We start from the raw sequence: 21026 nt of genomic DNA, 5'->3' as shown, positions 1-21026 counted from the left end.
AACCCCTTGTAGGGTTCCAGGTCTGCAATACTAACAATGGCAGTTTCAAGGATGCAGTAATGGGCTGTACTTCTCTCACAGTAAGACAACAACATTGAATATTATAGTAAAAAGAGGAATGCTATAGCTGATGCACTGTCACATTTGCCACATGAAGACTCAAAAGTAGGCTGTCAAGGTGCAATCTTCACAGTAGAGGTTGGTGGTGAGAAGTGTTCACATAGATCACATGATCTCAGCAAGGGATGATCCAAAACTTGAGCATTACCTACTTGATAGCGAACTTTTGCCAGAATGTGAAACAGTTCAGACTTCAGTGTCTGAAGTCCCAGTTTCAGAAAAAGAAACAAGATCTTCTGTAAGTTCTGAACTAAAACCAGACAGTATAAAACCTGACTCTATACCAAAACCTGAGAGATCAGGAAGACTTCAAAACCAGTTGTTATATTTGATTTATAGATATTGTTTAAAGAAAAAGGGTCAGTTACTATTTCTCCAAGTGTGCATATTCTCAAAGATTTGTTTGTTTTTAAAGTTGTATAGTTAGTGTTCAATAAATGTTCAAGATGGCTCCTGGGCTGGAAGCTCCCTAGGAAGCTCCCTTGCTGTTCAACTCTATCCATGGCCATCTGCTCCCATCCCTAACGTTTTCTCCCCCAATCTGCCCTCTTAAACTGTTTAAATTCCCCTGGCTCTTTAAATCAGTTCATTTTAGCCCTATCTAAAAGTTAACAGTTAGTTTAGTGTATTTTACCTGGGCCCACTGCCCTCCCCCAGCCACACCTGCTCTTTGTTTTCTCAATGAAATTGATCCGGATGAAACTGACGAGCACAGCTGCCGATACTTCAATCTCCGATCCTGCTGTCTTCACAGTCCAGAGTGTCTGCAGCCACGGCATGCGGTAAGTCCATTGAGGTGAAGAAGGAGCTGCGGGACCCGAGAGAAGTCCTGTGAAAAGGTGCCCCGAACACCCAAAACATCCACGAACGGCCCCCCCGGCCGCAACTTCAAAGCGCCCGCGGGAGATGGCTCGGAGAGCATCTGCAGCGCACTGTCGGCAATGCTGCATGCCTTTATTCAAACCACTGCAAAAAAAAACCCCTTAGCAAATGTAATCACCTCTAAGTCTGCCAAATGATGCTTCACCTCCCGAAGGACGTGGATGAGCTTTCCGGACGTCGATGGTGGGCACTGAGGAAATGGCTTATTACCTGCACCAGATTCCACCCCCCTTCCCCCCCCCCTTTACCCCCCTTCCACCCCCCCCCACCCCCGTCCCCTTCCCTGCTCCACCCTCTCAGCTCACCCCCTCACAACCCCGTCCCAGCCCGCCCCCCCCTCGCACCATCTTCACCCCGCACCCCCTTCCCCTGCACCCCCCCCCACCCCCTCCCTCTACCCCTCCCCCTTGCATCCCCTCCTCCCACCGGCACCATCCTACACCTGTGTAGGGGCCCCAACAACCCCACTGCCTTGTGGGCGTCTCGGGAGAGACCAAGGCTAAGGGAGTAAACCCTAACAGAAAATCCGGAGCGGAACCCCGTAGGCGGTCATGTGTCACCTTTGGCATGTTTCCGGCAGTTCCTGCAGCCATACTGGTGCCAAACGTCGTGTCCTGCACTCCTTTGGACCCCACCAGAAAGGCCGAGAGGGGGGTTTTGACGACTGGGCAACTCTCAACCTCCATAAATTTGCCCAGGCATGCGCCATGGAGAGGTCACTCCATAGTTGCCTCACAGCGACTGAAACAACACGGAAGGGCAGCAGTTACGGGTTATAAGTCCAGATAAATTGGCGTAGAAACTGGGCGCCACGGGTTGCCTTTGTCGGTGGGAGAGGTCATTGCACCTCACTGGACAGCTACCGCCCGCCTCAAACCGGGCAGCCCCCGGTCAATAAGGTTCTGTCCCGCCACAGTCTGCCTGCTTCAATGGGTGCTTGGAGCTCAGGGTCATTGCCCGAAAGGTGGACTGATACACCGCACCAAACAACATGAAAAAAGGAAAGAATGTACCAGCCCTTCGCTTTGCAAGCTGGAACGTCAGAACTATGTGTCCTGGCCTGTCGGAAGACCTTACACAAATCAACGATTCTCGGAAGACCGCCATCATTAACAACGAGCTCAGTAGATTCAATGTGGACATTGCAGCACTTCAGGAGACTCGCCTCCCCACGAGTGGCTCTCTAGCAGAGCAAGACTACACCTTCTTCTGGCAGGGCAGGGATCCTGAAGAACCAAGACAGCATGGAGTGGGCTTCGCCATCAGAAACTCCTTGCTCAGCATGATAGAGCCTCCCTCAAATGGCTCGGAACGCATACTGTCCATCCGACTGCTCACCACCTCTGGTCCAGTACACCTACTCAGCATCTATGCTCCAACACTCTGCTCCGCACCTGAAGCTAAAGACCAGTTCTATGAACAACTCCATAACATCATTAGCAGCATCCCCAACACCGAACACCTATTCCTGCTGGGGGACTTTAATGCCAGGGTTGGGGCCGACCATGACTCATGGCCCTCCTGCCTTGGGCGCTATGGCGTTGGAAGGATGAATGAGAACGGGCAAAGACTGCTTGAGTTGTGTACCTATCATAACCTCTGCATCACCAACTCGTTCTTTCACACTAAACCCTGTCACCAGGTTTCATGGAGGCACCCAAGATCACGTCGTTGGCACCAGCTAGACCTCATTGTCACAAGGCGAGCCGCCTTAAACAGTGTTCAAATCACACGCAGCTTCCACAGTGTGGACTGCGACACCGACCACTCCCTGGTGTGCAGCAAGGTTAGACTCAGACCAAAGAAGTTGCATCATTCCAAGCAGAAGGGCCACCCGCGCATCAACACGAGCAGAATTTCTCACCCACAGCTGTTACAAAAATTTCTAAATTCACTTGTAACAGCCCTTCAAAACACTCCCACAGGGGATGCTGAGACCAAGTGGGCCCACATCAGAGACGCCATCTATGAGCCAGCTTTGACCACCTACGGCAAAAGTGCGAAGAGAAATGCAGACTGGTTTCAATCTCATAATGAAGAGCTGGAACCTGTCATAGCCGCTAAGCGCATTGCACTTTTGAACTACAAGAAAGCCCCCAGCGATTTAACATCCGCAGCACTTAAAGCAGCCAGAAGTACTGCACAAAGAACAGCTAGGCGTTGCGCAAACGACTACTGGCAACACCTATGCAGCCATATTCAGCGGGCCTCAGACACCGGAAACATCAGAGGAATGTATGATGGCATGAAGAGAGCTCTTGGGCCAACCATCAAGAAGATCGCCCCCCTCAAATCTAAATCGGGGGACATAATCACTGACCAACGCAAACAGATGGACCGCTGGGTTGAGCACTACCTAGAACTGTACTCCAGGGAGAATGCTGTCACTGAGACTGCCCTCAATGCAGCCCAGCCTCTACCAGTCATGGATGAGCTGGACATACAGCCAACCAAATCGGAACTCAGTGATGCCATTGATTCCCTAGCCAGCGGAAAAGCCCCTGGGAAGGACAGCATTACCCCTGAAATAATCAAGAGTGCCAAGCCTGCTATACTCTCAGCACTACATGAACTGCTATGCCTGTGCTGGGACGAGGGAGCAGTACCCCAGGACATGCGCGATGCCAACATCATCACCCTCTATAAAAACAAAGGTGACCGCGGTGACTGCAACAACTACCGTGGAATCTCCCTGCTCAGCATAGTGGGGAAAGTCTTTGCTCGAGTCGCTCTGAACAGGCTCCAGAAGCTGGCCGAGCGCGTCTACCCTGAGGCACAGTGTGGCTTTCGTGCAGAGAGATCGACTATTGACATGCTGTTCTCCCTTCGTCAGATACAGGAGAAATGCCGTGAACAACAGATGCCCCTCTACATTGCTTTCATTGATCTCACCAAAGCCTTTGACCTCGTCAGCAGACGTGGTCTCTTCAGACTACTAGAAAAGATCGGATGTCCACCAAAGCTACTAAGTATCATCACCTCATTCCATGACAATATGAAAGGCACAATTCAACATGGTGGCTCCTCATCAGAGCCCTTTCCTATCCTGAGTGGTGTGAAACAGGGCTGTGTTCTCGCACCCACACTTTTTGGGATTTTCTTCTCCCTGCTGCTTTCACATGCGTTCAAATCCTCTGAAGAAGGAATTTTCCTCCACACAAGATCAGGGGGCAGGTTGTTCAACCTTGCCCGTCTAAGAGCGAAGTCCAAAGTACGGAAAGTCCTCATCAGAGAACTCCTCTTTGCTGACGATGCTGCTTTAACATCTCACACTGAAGAATGCCTGCAGAGTCTCATCGACAGGTTTGCGTCTGCCTGCAATGAATTTGGCCTAACCATCAGCCTCAAGAAAACGAACATCATGGGGCAGGATGTCAGAAATGCTCCATCCATCAATATTGGCGACCACGCTCTGGAAGTGGTTCAAGAGTTCACCTACCTAGGCTCAACTATCACCAGTAACCTGTCTCTAGATGCAGAAATCAACAAGCGCATGGGTAAGGCTTCCACTGCTATGTCCAGACTGGCCAAGAGAGTGTGGGAAAATGGCGCACTGACATGGAACACAAAAGTCCGAGTGTATCAGGCCTGTGTCCTCAGTACCTTGCTCTACGGCAGCGAGGCCTGGACAACGTATGCCAGCCAAGAGCGACGTCTCAATTCATTCCATCTTCGCTGCCTTCGGAGAATACTTGGCATCAGGTGGCAGGACTATATCTCCAACACAGAAGTCCTTGAAGCGGCCAACACCCCCAGCTTATACACACTACTGAGTCAGCGGCGCTTGAGATGGCTTGGCCATGTGAGCCGCATGGAAGATGGCAGGATCCCCAAAGACACATTGTACAGCGAGCTCGCCACTGGTATCAGACCCACCGGCCGTCCATGTCTCCGTTATAAAGACGTCTGCAAACGCGACATGAAATCGTGTGACATTGATCACAAGTCGTGGGAGTCAGTTGCCAGCATTCGCCAGAGCTGGCGGGCAGCCATAAAGACAGGGCTAAATTGTGGCGAGTCGAAGAGACTTAGTAGTTGGCAGGAAAAAAGACAGAGGCGCAAGGGGAGAGCCAACTGTGCAACAGCCCCAACAAACAAATTTCTCTGCAGCACCTGTGGAAGAGCCTGTCACTCCAGAATTGGCCTTTATAGCCACTCCAGGCGCTGCTTCACAAACCACTGACCACCTCCAGGCGCATATCCATTGTCTCTCGAGATAAGGAGGCCCAAAAGAAAGAATAGTTAGTGTACCTGTGTATAATTTTTTTTTAAAGTGGGAAGCAGGGTATATATTCCTTTATTGTGAGCGTGCCCAGTGCATGATGACATCCATAAACAAGCGGGCCAGGATTTTACGAGAATCGCGGCGTTTCTGATGGCAGAACCAGAAGTTGGCGGAAATTCCACTTCCGCCCTTTTTCCCATTTTGCATGCAATTTTACGTGCAAATTAAAGATGTGGCGTTGGACACGGAAGATACATGCGATCATGTGGCAGAGACGGACTTTCATTGGTGGATTAGAAACATAGAAAATAGGAGCAGGAGTAGGCCATTCGGCCCTTCGTGCCTGCTCTGCCATTCATTATGATCATGGCTGATCATCCAACTCAGTAACCTGTTCCTGCTTTCTCCCCACATCCTTTGATCTCTTTCGCCCCAAGAGCTATATCTAACTCCTTCTTGAAAACATACAATGTTTTGGCCTCAACTGCTTTCTGCGGTAGCGAATTCCACAGGCTCACCACTGTCTGGGTGAAGTAATTTCTCCTCATCTCAGTCCTGAAAGGTTTACCCCATATCCTTAGACTATGACCCCTGGTTCTGGACTCCCCCACCATCGGGAATATCCTTCCTGCATCTACCCTGTCAACTCCTGTTAGAATTTTATAGGTTTCTATGAGATCCCCCCCTCACTCTTCTGAACTCCAGCAAATATAATCCTAACTGACTCAATCTCTCCTCCTACGTCAGTCCCGCCATCCCAGGAATCAGTCTGGTATACCTTCGCTGCACTCCCTCCATCGCAACAGCATCTTTCCTCAGATAAGGAGACCAAAACTGCACACATTGCCATCACTCTGTGTGAAGCACCATGAGCCACACATCAATAAATCATTTTGTGTGGCAAGCCACAAAAGATCAACAGCCTTCGGATGCATATGCTGATTGCGGCGACAGAATAAGCTTATTATAATTTGTTCTTGGTTTACCTTCATTTTCAGTTTGCACCCAAGCACCACCTCCCCTCAATTTTTTTTTGCTCATGACCGTTCCCTCTGCCAGTCAGTACCCTGATGTGGTCACACAGGACCCCGACATAGACAGCAATCCTCCCTCCTTTTAGGCACCTCATGACCATCAGTTTACTGACAGGAACACATCAACTCACCATTCCCTGCAACTGCACATAGCCAGCCTCATCATCAAAAACAACCACTACACAGCCTGGACGCTGTCCTCCTCCCTCCCCGCTCCTCCACAAACCCGATCATCTCACTCTGCCCTGCCCCAGTACCCTCCCCTGCTCCTCCATTCCCCCAATCACCCCACCCTGTCCTGCCCCAGTACCCTCCCCTGCTTCCCCGTCATTGCCTAAAATGATTCACCCTTGCTGGTGCCGAGCCTGGAGCCAAACATCCATTCCAATGTTGGCCTTCCTTGAAGCCACTGAGTTCTTCCCTACATATAACACAATAGATTGATTCATAATCAATTTTTTATGATGAAGTTAATTTCATTTGACTTGCTTCTATAAATTAAAATGGTAAGATATTAAATATGGCTTTCATGCCAAAAATATTCATTTAAATACAAGAAAAATAATTACTTTAGTGTCCAGATGGTTAAATGTGAAGCATGGTCATGTCAATGTGATTTCTATTTGCTTACATGGCTTTCCATTACTAGGATGGTTTATATTGATGGAAATCCAGTGCCATTGATAGCATTTTCATTATAAATGACCCATAGTCTGGCGATCCAATAGCACTGGAGATCTAGTTTGTCCCGAGTCTCGACACTCATCAGGTCTCCATTTACAACTAAATATGCTTTTATATTTGGTACTTTTGTCATTCTTATGATAGTGGTGACATCTATACCTTGGCTTCCTGTGCTTATATCGTAAAATCTACTACTGTATCCCAGCAATAGAATCATGCGTCCACAAAAATCGGAGTCTATAAATCAGCTGACAGGAAAAGGGGAATAGTTTGGCAATGTTAACCTAGGAGCCAATGCACACAGTTTACTCTCTGGTGACCAAAACTGCAAACTAACAAATATAAAAGCAGCAAACTCGATTTCCTTCCTTATGGGATTGTTAAGCACCTTAATTCGGAATAGAAGTAGGAAGAAAATTAAACAGGCAGAGGGATGTTTGGAAATCAAGGATTTTTGAGCACCACAGTAAACTGTGGGTCAAAGTGTAGCTTCATATGACCAGAGATTAAATAAGCCACTAATAAGCTAACTGTCAATCGATATTGGTTTATCCATGAAAAAAATAGCATCTCATAATTTTTATACTGATTTTCAAAAGTTTGTTTCCTGATTTATGAGATGGTGGGGTTGGCACTACTGAAGCATAGATGCTCCTCCCAGTTGCACAGCAGCATCCTCTCCCTCCTCTTCCAGACCCGATCCGAGGATCGATACTGATGACAGTGGCCCAAAATTTGAATCTGCTTTATTGATCGAATTTAATGAAGCCTGAGGCCCAACCTCGAGAGTGCCTCAGACCTGCCTGTTCAGATGCAGGGTTCAATCCCTGTGCACAGTTTGAGCCTGTGAGTCAGCGATTTCCAACTTCAACACCAAATCTATTTACATTTGTGTATTATACATATTCTGTATAGGTCACTGCAGTGTGCAGGAGAGAAGGGGAAAACTGCAGAACTAATGACAATGAGTAATATTAATATCGCAATCTTCTTTTAGTCATATAGTGATCATTAGGACGTATATAGGTGCTGTAGTCAGGTTTGCCAATCACCCAGAATTGTTCTCGAACCTTCTGAAATTGAGGATTAATCTCCTGGACACTGCTGTGAGCAATTTGAGAGAAAATAAGTAGAGTTATTAAAGAAGGTGTTTTGCTTTTCATTTTCTTTAAAGAATTTATTTTTATTTATAAAAATTTTAGAGATGGGAAAAAGTCTGTTTAACAATAAAGACTCATCCTGTCAGGTAAGAGGTTTGTCCACTTTTCAGTTGGTGTGAGAAGGAGGTGAGCCATGAGGATGACCAATGGCAGGAGTGAGGGGATGGAGGTGGGAAATCATGTGATAAAACTACCAGGTATACATCCAACTGAAGCTGGCAATCCTGGATACATAAATGTAACCATGCATTTGCGGGATCCGTTTCATGCTTGAGGATTAGTCCAATGTATTTCATTGTCAGGGCTGTCGACCAGTGGGATGCAACAGAGGCCAGAACAATAGGACGGGCAGGGCAAGTAACCAAAACCATTAATAACTCCTGTCTCCATTTTATCACCAATATCCTCATTAATCCTGCATTTCATTCTTATGCCCCCACATTGTAACACAGCTCTGCATGTTTTCCAGACCTATATCTTTCCCAGCTTTAGCACTAGACCATCCCCTCTGCCCACCTCAGCAATATATCTGTCAGTAAGTCAGTGACACAACAGGCTACACAACAAGCAGGAAACAATTAAGTACACAGTCTGATTGAACTTCTGGACCTACAGATTAACTGATGCCTTGCACACTGTTCTTTTTGCTTCTGCCCTTCTTTTTCAAAACAGCAGGATTGGCAATGAAAAGATCAGTGAATCAGCTAGTTTTAATATTGAGCAAGGTCATATGCCCACTTAAAATGGCTGTTTCCACTCTTGATTGTTGTGCCCCCAATTCAGATGCTGACAACATCCCCTGGCATTCAAACACCAATGGGGACAGCACCAATGGATCTTTCCCATTCCCTATCATCTTCTGGGCATTATGCCCCACACTGCTCCCTCCTTATTCCAGCTTTAAGCCTCAGGCCCCAGTTCAGTGTTCTCCCTCTGCACCAGCTTTGGAACAGACTCACCACTCTGCTCCAGCTTCAAACCTTGCAATGCTCCCTCTCTGCTCCAATCTCAGGCACAACTCCACGCCCTCTTTGCCAGAGTTTCATGCCTGAATCTATAAGAGCATTTATGTCCGAGCAGCCAATGGTCACTGTCACACAAGGCTATTTGCTGTGTCCAAGAGAGAGCACAATGGTACATTCAGGGTCATCCGTCTCTACATTGGCTATATTCTCTCGCTCTTTGGTTCTCTGCTTCTCTCACTACCAATCTCTCCGATTTTTTATCACCCATACAAGTTGCAATGGCTTCTGTTTAATCCATGATTGCAGCTACAGCTCCATTACGAACTCAAAGGAGGATGATATTTGGCGAAGGGTACAGGTGCAACGTATTCTACATTTGGTGGCCTACCTTCTGCTTCCATTCTGGTCTATTAAGGTGCCAGCCCCTAATTTTTCAACTCACCTGCCCATTTCCTGGGCAGTCTTTCCCCAGTGTACCCACCTTTGATCTGGTATATATTAGCTGACATTTTTTTGTAACCATAGCCATTTCAGTAAATCAGTAAAGTAATATGTATGAGTGGAGTTTGCAAATTCTCCCTGTATCTGCGTGGGTTTCCTCCGGGTGCTCCAGTTTCCTCCCACATGCCAAAGACTTGCAGGTTGATAGGTAAATTGGCCTTTATAAATTGCCCCTAGTATAGGTAGGTGGTAGGGAAATATAGGGACAGGTGGGGATGTGGTAGGAATATGGAATTAGTGTCGGATTAGTATAAACGGGTGGTTGATGGTCGGCACAGACTCGGTGGGCCGAAGGGCCTGTTTCAGTGCTGTATCTCTAAATAAAAATAAAAATAAAAACAGGAAAAGGAGGAAGAGTTAACTCATAAAAAGGAAAGCAAGATTGAGATATAGATACAGCAATGATAGAAAGTGTACGTGTGCAAAGTGAGAGGGGGGAGAAAAAAGGTGAAAGACCAACACAAAGAGAGATAGGAAGATAGAGAGCGAGACAGAAATATCAAATGAAATAAAAAGGACAGTAGCAGCATGGATAAGAAATTGGCTGTGTCAAGAAACAGAAAGTAGTTGTGAATGTTTTTTGGACTGGAGGAAGGTATACAGTGGAGTTCCCCAGGGACCCCTGCTTTTCTTGATATATACTAATGACCTAGACTCGGCGAACAGGGCACAATTTCAAAATTTGCAAATGGCACAAAACTTGGAAGTATTGTGAACTGTGAGGAGGATATTGATAAACTTCAAGAGAACATAGACAGGCTGGTGGAATGGGTGGACAAGTAGCAGATGAAATTTAATGCAGAAAAGTGTGAGGTGATTCATTTTGGTAGGAAGAATGAGGAGAGGCAATATAAAATAAAGGGTACAGTTCCAAAGGGGGTGCAGGAGCAGAGGTGCCTGGGGGTATATGTGTACAAATCATTGAAGGTTGCAGGGCTGGTTGAGAAAGTGGGTAATAAAGCATTTGGGATCCTGAGCTTTGTAAATAGGGGCATAAAGTACAAAAACAAGGAAGTTATGATGAACCTGTATAAAACACTGGTTCAGCCTCTCTTGGGGTACTGTGTCCAGTTCTGGGCACCACACTTTCAGAAGGGTGTTAAGGTGTAGAGAGGTTGCAGAACAGATTCATGAGAATGGTTCCAGGGATGAGGAACTTCAGTTACGTGGATAGTTGGAAAAACTGGGTCTGTTCTCCTTGGAGAGGAGATGCCTAAGAGGAGATTTGATAGGGGTGTTCAAAATCATGAGAGGTCTGGACAGAGTAGATAGGGAGAAACTATTCCCATTGGCTGAAGGATCCAGAACTAGAAGACACTGATTTAAGGTGATTGGGAAAAGAAGCAATGGCGACATGAGGAAACACTTTTTATGCAGCGATGGTTAGGATCTGGAATGCACTGCCTGAGTGTGGTGGAAGCAGATTCAATCAAGGTGTTTGAAAGAGAACTGGATAATTATCTGAACAGAAAAAAATTCCAGGGCTATGGGGAAAAGGCGGGGGAATGGGGCTCAGTGAGTTACTCTTGCAGAGAGCGGCATGGACACAACAGGCTGAATAGCCTCCTCCTGTGCTGCAACCATTTTATGATTCTATATGCAAGAAATAGAAAAACAAGACAGCACTACTTTTCAGTGAACAAAGCCACGAGATATTCACTACTGTTGAAGAGCTAAATATTCAAAAACTGATCCTTACAGTGTGAATCAGTAGAATGATTTAAGAAGACATACCAAGTAGTATTTTCCCTTCATCCTGCAGCTCTGTCCTCAAATCCTGTAGTTGTTGCTTTGCTTCCTTTTGCAAAGCCTCCAAATGCATTCTCTCAGCATCCTTCTGGGCCTGCATATCTTCCATATGCTGCTTGTTTAAGCAGTCTTCCAATTGCTGTAAAACATACTCAACACAATTACATTCTTTACTTCTCGACTCACTTTCTCTTTCACGGCTCATTTCAGGTAATACAATCAATTCACAAATTATAATTTCAGGTTTTTAGAAGGAAAATTAAAAATTGTTCAAACAGTAGTTTACAGTAGATAATACTTAAATGCAATTAACATTCTGATTACTACATGATCTTCTATTGGCAGGATTAGTCCTGATCCTATATTGAAAAATCCAAGACCACAAAATCATAATTGGACACAGATGAGACTTCAATGAATTAGCATGTGAACTACTGCAAAGACAATACCTTAATGTATCTACTGAAGCAAAGCAAAAAAGGTAAATAAAGTTATTTTAAATTTAAGTTAAAAAAAACTAATTGTTAGCCTGGTAAGCTGAACTCATCAGGTCAATTTCAGGTCACTGTTACAAATTCAGATCTGCCTTAATGTTCTCTTGAGCACTCCTGTAAGCAGCTCTTGCATCTTGTGTTCGGGGGAGCACCCGTACCACCCAAGATTACAAGTTATATATAGCTACAATGGAGTTAGGTCACAGATCAGCCATGATCCCATTGAATGGCAGAATATGTTCAAGGGACTAAACGGCCTACTCCTTTCCCTCTATTGCTAAGATCTAATCATACAATAACATAACAAGGTGGATGGGGAGGGGGGGGGGGGGGGCGGTGCAGGGAAGTGATGGGATATAACAGTAGTGCCTTCTTGTGATCTAACGGGATACTAACTTTTACACATACCCTCGTGTACCTCTCCCCATCTTTCAAAAGGCAGATTGATTCATACTTTAAGGAAATGAAGCTGAATGTTTACTTTGCCGAATCACCTCTTGCAGCAAGTAAAATTGCTAATATTACTATGCAATTCCTAATAGCTTACGTTACTCTTTTTGATCAGCCCGATTGCTAAATCTGGCTGGCTACCTCTTAAAACAGGGGAATAGGCCCAAACCCTTATTAGATTTTACAACAAACTGAATTGTACATGTTCCTTTTTTTCTTTTTCTTTCGTCTGACCACAGAAAGTGGGGTGTCCCTTTGACTTACTCCCCATTCAGTAATTTGCCAGTAGACTCATCAATAAAAACAACTATTTCTCTCTTCATCCCATCCTTCCCCAAATGAATTCCAAGAGCACTCCATGCTGAGCTTAAATGAAGCAGGTCATCCTGATGATAACCAGTGTGGATGTTTGTAGAAAGGCTGAAATATAATTAACAAATTGCTTCATTGATTGTGGAACACATCTTCAATGGATGGCTCATTAACATATAAACTACTCTTTGTCTCAGCAGATGCAAGGAGAATTTTAAACCTATGAGAATCCACTTAATTTAAAAGATACCACTTAATAGTAACTCATTTCCAAATCCTTTCTGGAAAAAGGCTGGACAAATCATGGACACGACAGTTGCTAAGATGATGAATGTAGGCAATTACTAATTGTTGAGGCTATTCGAGATGCAATCAATGCAAAGCAATTGCTTACAAATGTGAAACACTAGGTGAACAAACTGGCTTACCTTCTCTTTTTCCAAGAATGTTTTGTGACTGTAACAATGTGTGGCACTTCGCAGTGTGGTGTCTTGTGTGTGGCATGGTTTCCCCAGATCCTAACAAATTGTTTATATTCTGACTGGAAGTAGTGTATGTACAAAGATTGCCATTAAATGGCAATTACAGAAGAGCATGCCCTACTTCAGTCAAATTATTTCTCCACCAACCCCCACCCCCCCACAATTCCTGCAATATATTTTCTCATATCCTGAGTAATATTGCCAATTCAGGTCAGCACACAACAACAACAACTTGTAATGATTAAGCGCCTTTAACACAGAAAATTGTTCACAGGAGCACAATCAGACAAAAAATTGAAATAGAGCCAAAGAACAATGTAGTGTTTTGAAAACTGCATTGTGCATTTTATCTACTTGAGGCTACCATACACTCAGACCAGCAGAGGAGTTGGGAAAAGAAAAGATAATAAAAGGAATCCATGTTTCCAACAGTATGCAGTAGTTCTGTGTCTCTTGGTGAATATTACTTTTAGTCTCAAGTACATCACAATGGTGATGAGGTTGGTAAAAAAGGGAAATGGATGGTGAAAAATAGGAAACATTGCTTTCAGGTATGAAACTTTAGACAGTGTTTGTCTACTTTCCACAGTCAGCATTTTAAGCTGGAGACTTAGAAAGAACATTGAGGCTGTGTTGGACACACATAGGAAACTTGCACAGTGTATACACACACATAAGCACACACACTGATCTCACCAAAATAACCATCCAATCAAAAAGAAAGTAATCTTGGATCATAACAGAGAAGTTTTTATTTGAAAGGAATGCAATCCGGATCCCTGATCATGCACTATCACTGCATTGTTGATTCATATGGCGTTATCTATGCCCAATCTACCAACTTTTGATGTGCATTCAGAGCCATCATCTGTATTCCCACATTGGCAAAAGTGGCAGCGATGTTTCAAAGGTGCGATGGCAAGTTTTTCAATCACAGATGACAAGAAAAAAGGCCTTACTTCTTCACTATGGAGGTGAGGAACTGGAGGATTTCTGAGACACTTACACCTGAGCAGAATGTCTATGACTCAGCAAAAATGCACGAACAACCTATTTCATGCTTAAGAAAAACATCATGTAAGGAAGAATTGTCTTCCGATGCACTGAGCAAAAGGCAAACGAGACAACTGACCAATATTGCATGCGATTGAGGCAACTAGCAACCAAATGTGACTTCGGTGATGTTGAACGGGAAATCAAAACACAAATAATCAAAGGTTCTTTCTCTAGTCAACTACGCTGCAAGGCACTCAAGACAGAAAGTTGTCAGAGCAGTTGGAGTTAGAAAGATCACTATCACTTTCAGATTCCAGAGCTACTGAAGTTGAGGCTGCCAACAGTAACTACCACATTCCAAGTTCAACTCCTGTGAACATTGTTCATTGCTCATGTACCAGGGAACCACCTGCAAAGCAAGAACTAAAATAAAAGCAAAAAACTGCAGATGCTGGAAATCTGAAATAAAAACAAAGTGCTGGAAATACTCAGTAGGTCAGGCAGCAGTTCTGATGAAAGGTCACAGACCTGAAATGTTAACTTTGCTTCCCTCAACACAGATGCTGCCTGACCTGCTGAGTTTTTCCAGCACTTTCTGTTTTTATTGCAACGTAAGAACAGCACTCTCACAAACAGAGCTGCGACTTAGCCAAAGAAAGTTTCCACTGTGGCAGTGTTTACCCACACCAGAGTGTCCTGCTACTGGTAAACAGTGTAAAGCTTGTGGAAAACTCAACTACATTGCTCGTATTTGTCGATCAGCAAAATCAACTACGAAGACCAATACTAACATAAGGGTGCCATTTACACATACCACAGCCAAAGGGCGACAGAACATAACCAATGTAGAGGCGGATGACCCTGAACGTACCATTGTGCTCTCTCTCGGATACAACAAACAGCCTGGTGTGACAGTGACCACTGGCTGCTCGGACACAGATGCTCTCATCTATGTCATAGGAGACAAAACGTTCAACAAACTTCAGGATTGCCCCACTCTCTTCAAACCAGGGAATTAGAAAATTTTCCCTCACAACAGTGACAAACCGCTAAAAGTTTTCAGGACTTTTGAAACACCAGTCTCATTCAAAGACACTAGAATAAATGCTGTATTCTATGTCATATCTGGAGACTGTGACACGCTTATCAGTTTCTACACAGCAACAGATTAACACATGATTGCACTCACATACACAACTCCTATCCATAACAACATTCTTGAACTGTATTGCTGAACACTTCACTAGTATCAGCAAACTGAAAGGTGTTAAATGCAAGCTGCATGTAGACCCTAATGTGCCCTCGGTTGTGCATCAACAGTGACAAATAACATTTCATGTCAGAAAGCAGACAGAGAAGGAACTTCTATGCTGAGTAGACCTTGATATTATTGAGTAGGTCGGTATGAGCCTATCCCTTGGGTCTCAACCATACCAGTCGCCAAGAAACCCAATAGCGAGAACCAGATTAGAATCTGCGTTGATATGTGGTCACCAAACCAAGCCATACAATGAGAAAGACACTTGACACTGACAATCAATGACATCATACAGAAAGTGAATGGTGCCAAACACTTGACCTCAATGCAGGTTACCATCAAATGGAGCTTGAAGAATTGACATAGCTTACTGTATTCTCTACTCGTATCGGACTTCTTTGATACAAGAGGCTCAACTTTGGAGTCAGCTCAGCAGCTGAGGTATTTCAGCATTTGATTCAATGTGCACTTCAAGGACTTGAAGATACACTGAACATCAGTGATGACATTCCCATCTACGGTCGCACTGAAAGTGAACTCAAGACATGCCTACATGCATGCCTACAATGACTTAGAGAATGTAACTTCACCTTGAAGAAAGAAAAGTGCTTATTCAATGAAAGCAGAATTTAATTCTTCGGTCATGTGTTCAGCGATGAAGGAGTATCATCTGATCCATGGAAAGTTGAAGCCATTGCAAATGCTGCAGATCCTACAAACGTGCCAGAAGCAGGGAGTCTGCTGGGACTCATCACATACTGTAGTTATTCCATTCCTGACCTCGCTATGCTATCTGCCCCCCTATGCAATCTGACAAAAGAGACCACCAAGTGGGAATGGACGAAATCACACAAAAAAGACAGTACACCAGTTCAAATGACAGTCGTCAGCAAGTTATACAAATGCCTACTTCAACCCTGAGAAAACCACCCAGCTAGTCGTGGATGCAAGCCTGCTTGACGTGAAGGCAGTTGTTGTGCAGAAAGACAGGACAGGAAAACCCATCAATCATGCGATGGCAAGCAGATCGCTCATGTCCTTAGAGCAGCGTTATTCACAAACAGAACGAGAAGCACACTCAATCACATGGGGTATGGAAGCGAGTCTGAAGTAATAACCGATCATAGACCACTAGTGAGCTTGTTCAACAATCCACATCACAAACCACCCACTCGAATAGAGAATTCGATACACAAATTACAAGAGTAAGAGTTCCACGTTGAGTATCAGCCAGGCAAGCTCAACGCAGCAGACTATCTTTCGCAGCATCCATTACCAACAGTCAGTCCTACTAGTTGTGAGGAAAAGATTGCTGAACAACATCTTGGGGAAAAACTGTTCCAATTATTGAAACGATCGAAAACAAGAGGGCACAAATTTCAAGTGATTGGCAAAAAAAGCAAAAGTGACATGAGGAAAAACTTTTTCACAGCAAGTGGTTAAGGTCTGGAATGCACTGACTAAGAGTGTGGTGTAGGCAAGTTCGATTGAGGCTTTCAAAAGGGAATGAGACTGTTATCTGAAAAGGAGTAATGTGTAGGATTACAGGAAAATGGTGGGAGAATGGCATTCGGTGAATTGCTCATTCAGAGAGCCAGGGCAGACACTACATGCTGAATGGCCTCTATCTGCACTGCAACAGTTCTGTGATTCTGTGAACTATGTAAGCCTAAATGTGGTGCCAAAGCCACTAAAACTAGCTGACATCAAAGCGGCAACAAAACAAGATGAGACATTGTGACTATGTATGAAGGCTATGGAAAGATTAGTGAAGACAAATGTAGGTCCCCTACAGCCAGAAACAGGAGAATTTATTATGGGGAACAAAGAAATGGCTGATCAACTAAATGCATACTTTGGTTCTGTCTGCACAAAGCAGGACACAAATATCATACCAGAAATGTTGGGGAACACAGGGTTTAGTGAGAGAGGAACTGAAGGAAATCAGTATTAGTAGAGAAATGGTGTTGGGGAAATTGATGGGACTGAAGGCCAATAAATCCCCAGGGCCTGATGGTCTGCATCCCCGAGTACTTAAGGAAGTTGCCCTAGAAATAGTGGATGTATTGGTGGTCATCTTCCAAGATTCTATAGACTGTGGAACAGTTCCTACAGATTGGAGGGTAGCTAAATGTAACCCCACTATTTAAAAAGGGAGGTAGACAGAAAGCAGGGAATTATAGACCAGTCAGCCTGACTAGTGGGAAAAATTCTAGAGTCCATTATCAAAGATGTTATAGCAGAGCACTTGAAGAACAGTGACAGAATCAGACAAGAGTCAGCATGGATTTACAAAAGGGAAATCATGCTTGACAAATCTACTAGAATTCTTCGAGGATGTAACTAGTAGAGTTGATGAGAGGGAGCCAATGGATATGGTTTATTTGGACTTTCAGAAGGCTTTCGACAAAGTCCCACATAAGAGATTAGCGTGTAAAATTAAAGCGCATGGGATTGGTGATAGTGTATTGCGATGGATAGAAAATTGGTTGGCAGACAGGAAACAAAGATTAGGGGTAAATGGGTCTTTTTCTGAATGGCAGACAGTGACTAGTGGGGTACCACAGGGATCGGTACTAGGACCCCAGCTATTCACAATATATATTAATGATTTAGATGAATGTAATATCTCCAAATTTGCAGATGACACAAAACTGGGTGGGAGGATGAATTGTGAGGAGGATGCAGAGAGGCTTCAGGGTGATTTGGACAAGTTGAGTGAGTGGGCAAATGCATGGCAGATGCAGTATAATGTGGATAAATGTGAGGTTATCCACTTCGGTAGCAAAAACAGGAAGGCAGATTATCTGAACGGCTGTAAACTGAGAGAGGGGAATCTGCAACAAGACCTGGGTGTTCTCGTACACCAGTCGCTGAAGGTAAGCCTGCAGGTGCAACAGGCTGTAAAAAAGGTAAATGGTATGTTGGCCTTCATAGCGAGAGGATTCGAGTACAGGAGCAGGGATGTCTTGCTGCAATTATACAGGGCCTTGGTGAGGCCACACCTGAAATATTGTTTGCAGTTTTGGTCTCCTTATCTGAGGAAGGATGTTCTTGCTATAGAGGGAGTGCAGCGAAGGTTTACCAGACTGATTCCTGGGATGGCAGGACTGACCTATGAGGAGAGATTGAGTCGGTTAGGATTATATTTGCTGGAGTTCAGAAGAGCGAGGGGGGATCTCATAGAAACCTATAAAATTTTAACTGGACTTGACAGGGTAGATGCAGGAAGGATGTTCCCGATGGTGGGAGAGTCCAGAACCAGGGGTCATAATCTAGGGATATGGGTAAACCATTCAGGACTGAGATGAGGAGAAATTTCTTCACCCAGAGAGTGGTGAACCTGTGGAACTCGCTACCACAGAAAGCAGTTGAGGCCAAAACATTGTATGTTTTCAAGAAGGCATTAGATATAGCTCTTGGGTTTAAAGGGATCAAAGGATATGGGGCAAAAGCAGGAACAGGTTACTGAGTTGGATGATCAACCATGTTCATAATGAATGGCGGAGCAGGCTCGAAGGGCCGAATGGCCTACTCCTGCTCCTATTTTCTATGTTTCTATAATCACGAAACTGGAAAGACATGATCAAGAGAGTGGCTACAAACGAAATTGCTCACACACTGCAAGGTCTTCACAATGTTCGAAATAAGCTCACTGTGACAACCACATCTGATCTTGTGTTACACAACAACTGTATTGTCATTCCACACTCATTGAGGGAATGTGTTGTTGATATAGCACATGAGGGTCACCAGGGAACTGTCAAAAACCAAACTCTTTCTGGAAAAGGTATGTTTCCTAGGAATTGACCACATGGTTGAACACAAAATCAATCAGTATTTGCCATTTCGAACAACCACAATGTCAAATCCTCTCAAGACATCTGAATTACTTCCAGGACTATGGACCGAAGATGGAATTGTTTTGCAGATTTGCCCATGGTGAACCTGCTTGTTGTCACTGATGACTACAGCAGATTCCCAATCGTGGAATTACTGAAACAAAAACAAGAAATGCTGGAATCACTCAGCAGGTCTGGCAACATCTGTGGAAAGAGAAGCAGAATTAACGTTTCGGGTCAGTGACCCTTCTTCGGAACTGACAAATATTAGAAAAGTAGACTTATGTCTACTTCAATGAAAGCAGTCATCCCAAAGCTTGATCAGATCCACGCCTTGTTTGGAATCCCTCAAACAGTTAGAAATGACAATAGACCACCATTCAACAGCGATGAGTTCAGTAAATTTGCAAACTACCTAGGGTTCATTCATCGAAAAATCACACCACGTTGGCCAAGAACTAATGGAGAAGTCGAGAGATTTATGCGTACCTTGAAAAAAGTGATAAGTACAGCTGCAGCTGAGAGCAAGTCATGAAAGCAAGAGTTGCATTGCTTTCTTTGTAATTACAGAGCGATTCCTCATTTTACTAATGGAAAACCTCCAGCTACACTCATCTTTGCACATCCTATGCGCACACGTTTTCCTAAGCTACCCTGCGGAGCTAATGATCAACATGTAAGCGAACGCAATCAAGAACAGAAACTGTGAGCAAAACATGAAACTTAGAGCTACACTGCTAAAGCCAGGAAGTAAAGTGCTTGTGAAATGTGATGGTCAGGTTGGAAAGTAAACAACTCCTATGACATCCAACCATTTGTTGTAACCAACACAAAAGGATCAATGATCATTGCTAAGTACGGTTTGCAAATCATTGCATGAAACGTGTCATTCTTCAAAGCATTGAAAACAACACTCAAGCATTGGATCTGACTCCAACATCAACATCTCAGATGAAGAACATAAGTCAAATGAGACTCCATCTGATGTCAGACGATATCCTACTCTTGATAGAAGACGTCCACCATACTTAAGTGCCCATACTTATGGGCGGCGCAGTGGTTAGCACCGCAGCCTCACAGCTCCAGTGACCCGGGTTCAATTCTGGGTACTGCCTGTGTGGAGTTTGCAAGTTCTCCCTGTGTTTGCGTGGGTTTCCTCCAGGTGCTCCGGTTTCCTCCCACATGCCAAAGACTTGCAGGTTGATAGGTAAATTGGCCATTAGCAATTGCCCCTAGTATAGGTAAATGGTAGGGAAATATAGGGACAGGTGGCGATGTGGTAGGAATATGGGATTAGTGTAGGATTAGTATAAATGGGTGGCACAGACTCAGTGGGCCGAAGGCCCTGTTTCAGTGCTGTATCTCTAAACTAAACTAAGTGACCAAGTTACGAAGTGAACTATTTATGTTTTTTATTGTTTACACTTATGAAAGTAAACCACTGAAACATGCTATATCGCTCATTTACTAAGAAGCAGAGGGGTGTAGTGTTTTGAAAATTGCGCTGTGCATTTTGTTTACTTGGGGATACCATACACACAGATATCAGCAGAGGGAGTTGGGAAAAGAAAGGATAATAAAAGGAATCCATGTTTTGCAGCGTGAAACAGTTCTGTGTCTCTTACTGAATCTGGCTGAATCTTACTTTTGGTCCCAAGAACATCACAAATGAGATAGTAGGACAGGGGACAAAAGCTCAGTCAAAGAGGTTGGTTTTAGGGCACGTCTTAAAAGCGCGAGGTGGAGACGCGGAGAGGTTTAATGTGGGAATTCCAGATCTTGGAGTTGAGACAGCTGTACGCTCAGTAGCAAGTGGTGTAGTGAAGGAAGTGAGAATGGACAAGAGGACAGAGGTGGAAGATCACAGAGTTC

At 44.4% G+C, this 21026-nt stretch overlaps 1 protein-coding gene across 3 annotated transcripts in view; it reads right to left on the bottom strand.

Annotated features, from left to right (window-relative positions):
* fam184ab (family with sequence similarity 184 member Ab) overlaps positions 1–21026 on the bottom strand; it is a 228215-nt gene that overhangs the window by 57828 nt on the left and 149361 nt on the right. For all 3 annotated transcript variants that reach the window (XM_068025446.1, XM_068025447.1, XM_068025448.1), the window contains exon 11: positions 11306–11459. In XM_068025446.1, coding sequence (XP_067881547.1) covers positions 11306–11459 — 154 coding nt within the window. The remainder of the gene's footprint in view (positions 1–11305; positions 11460–21026) is intronic.

The sequence above is a fragment of the Heterodontus francisci genome, chromosome 3 (assembly GCF_036365525.1).
Source record: "Heterodontus francisci isolate sHetFra1 chromosome 3, sHetFra1.hap1, whole genome shotgun sequence".
NCBI lineage: Eukaryota > Metazoa > Chordata > Chondrichthyes > Heterodontiformes > Heterodontidae > Heterodontus > Heterodontus francisci.
Note: the sequence above shows the minus strand (reverse complement) of the source record. Positions and strands in the feature narration are given on the sequence as shown.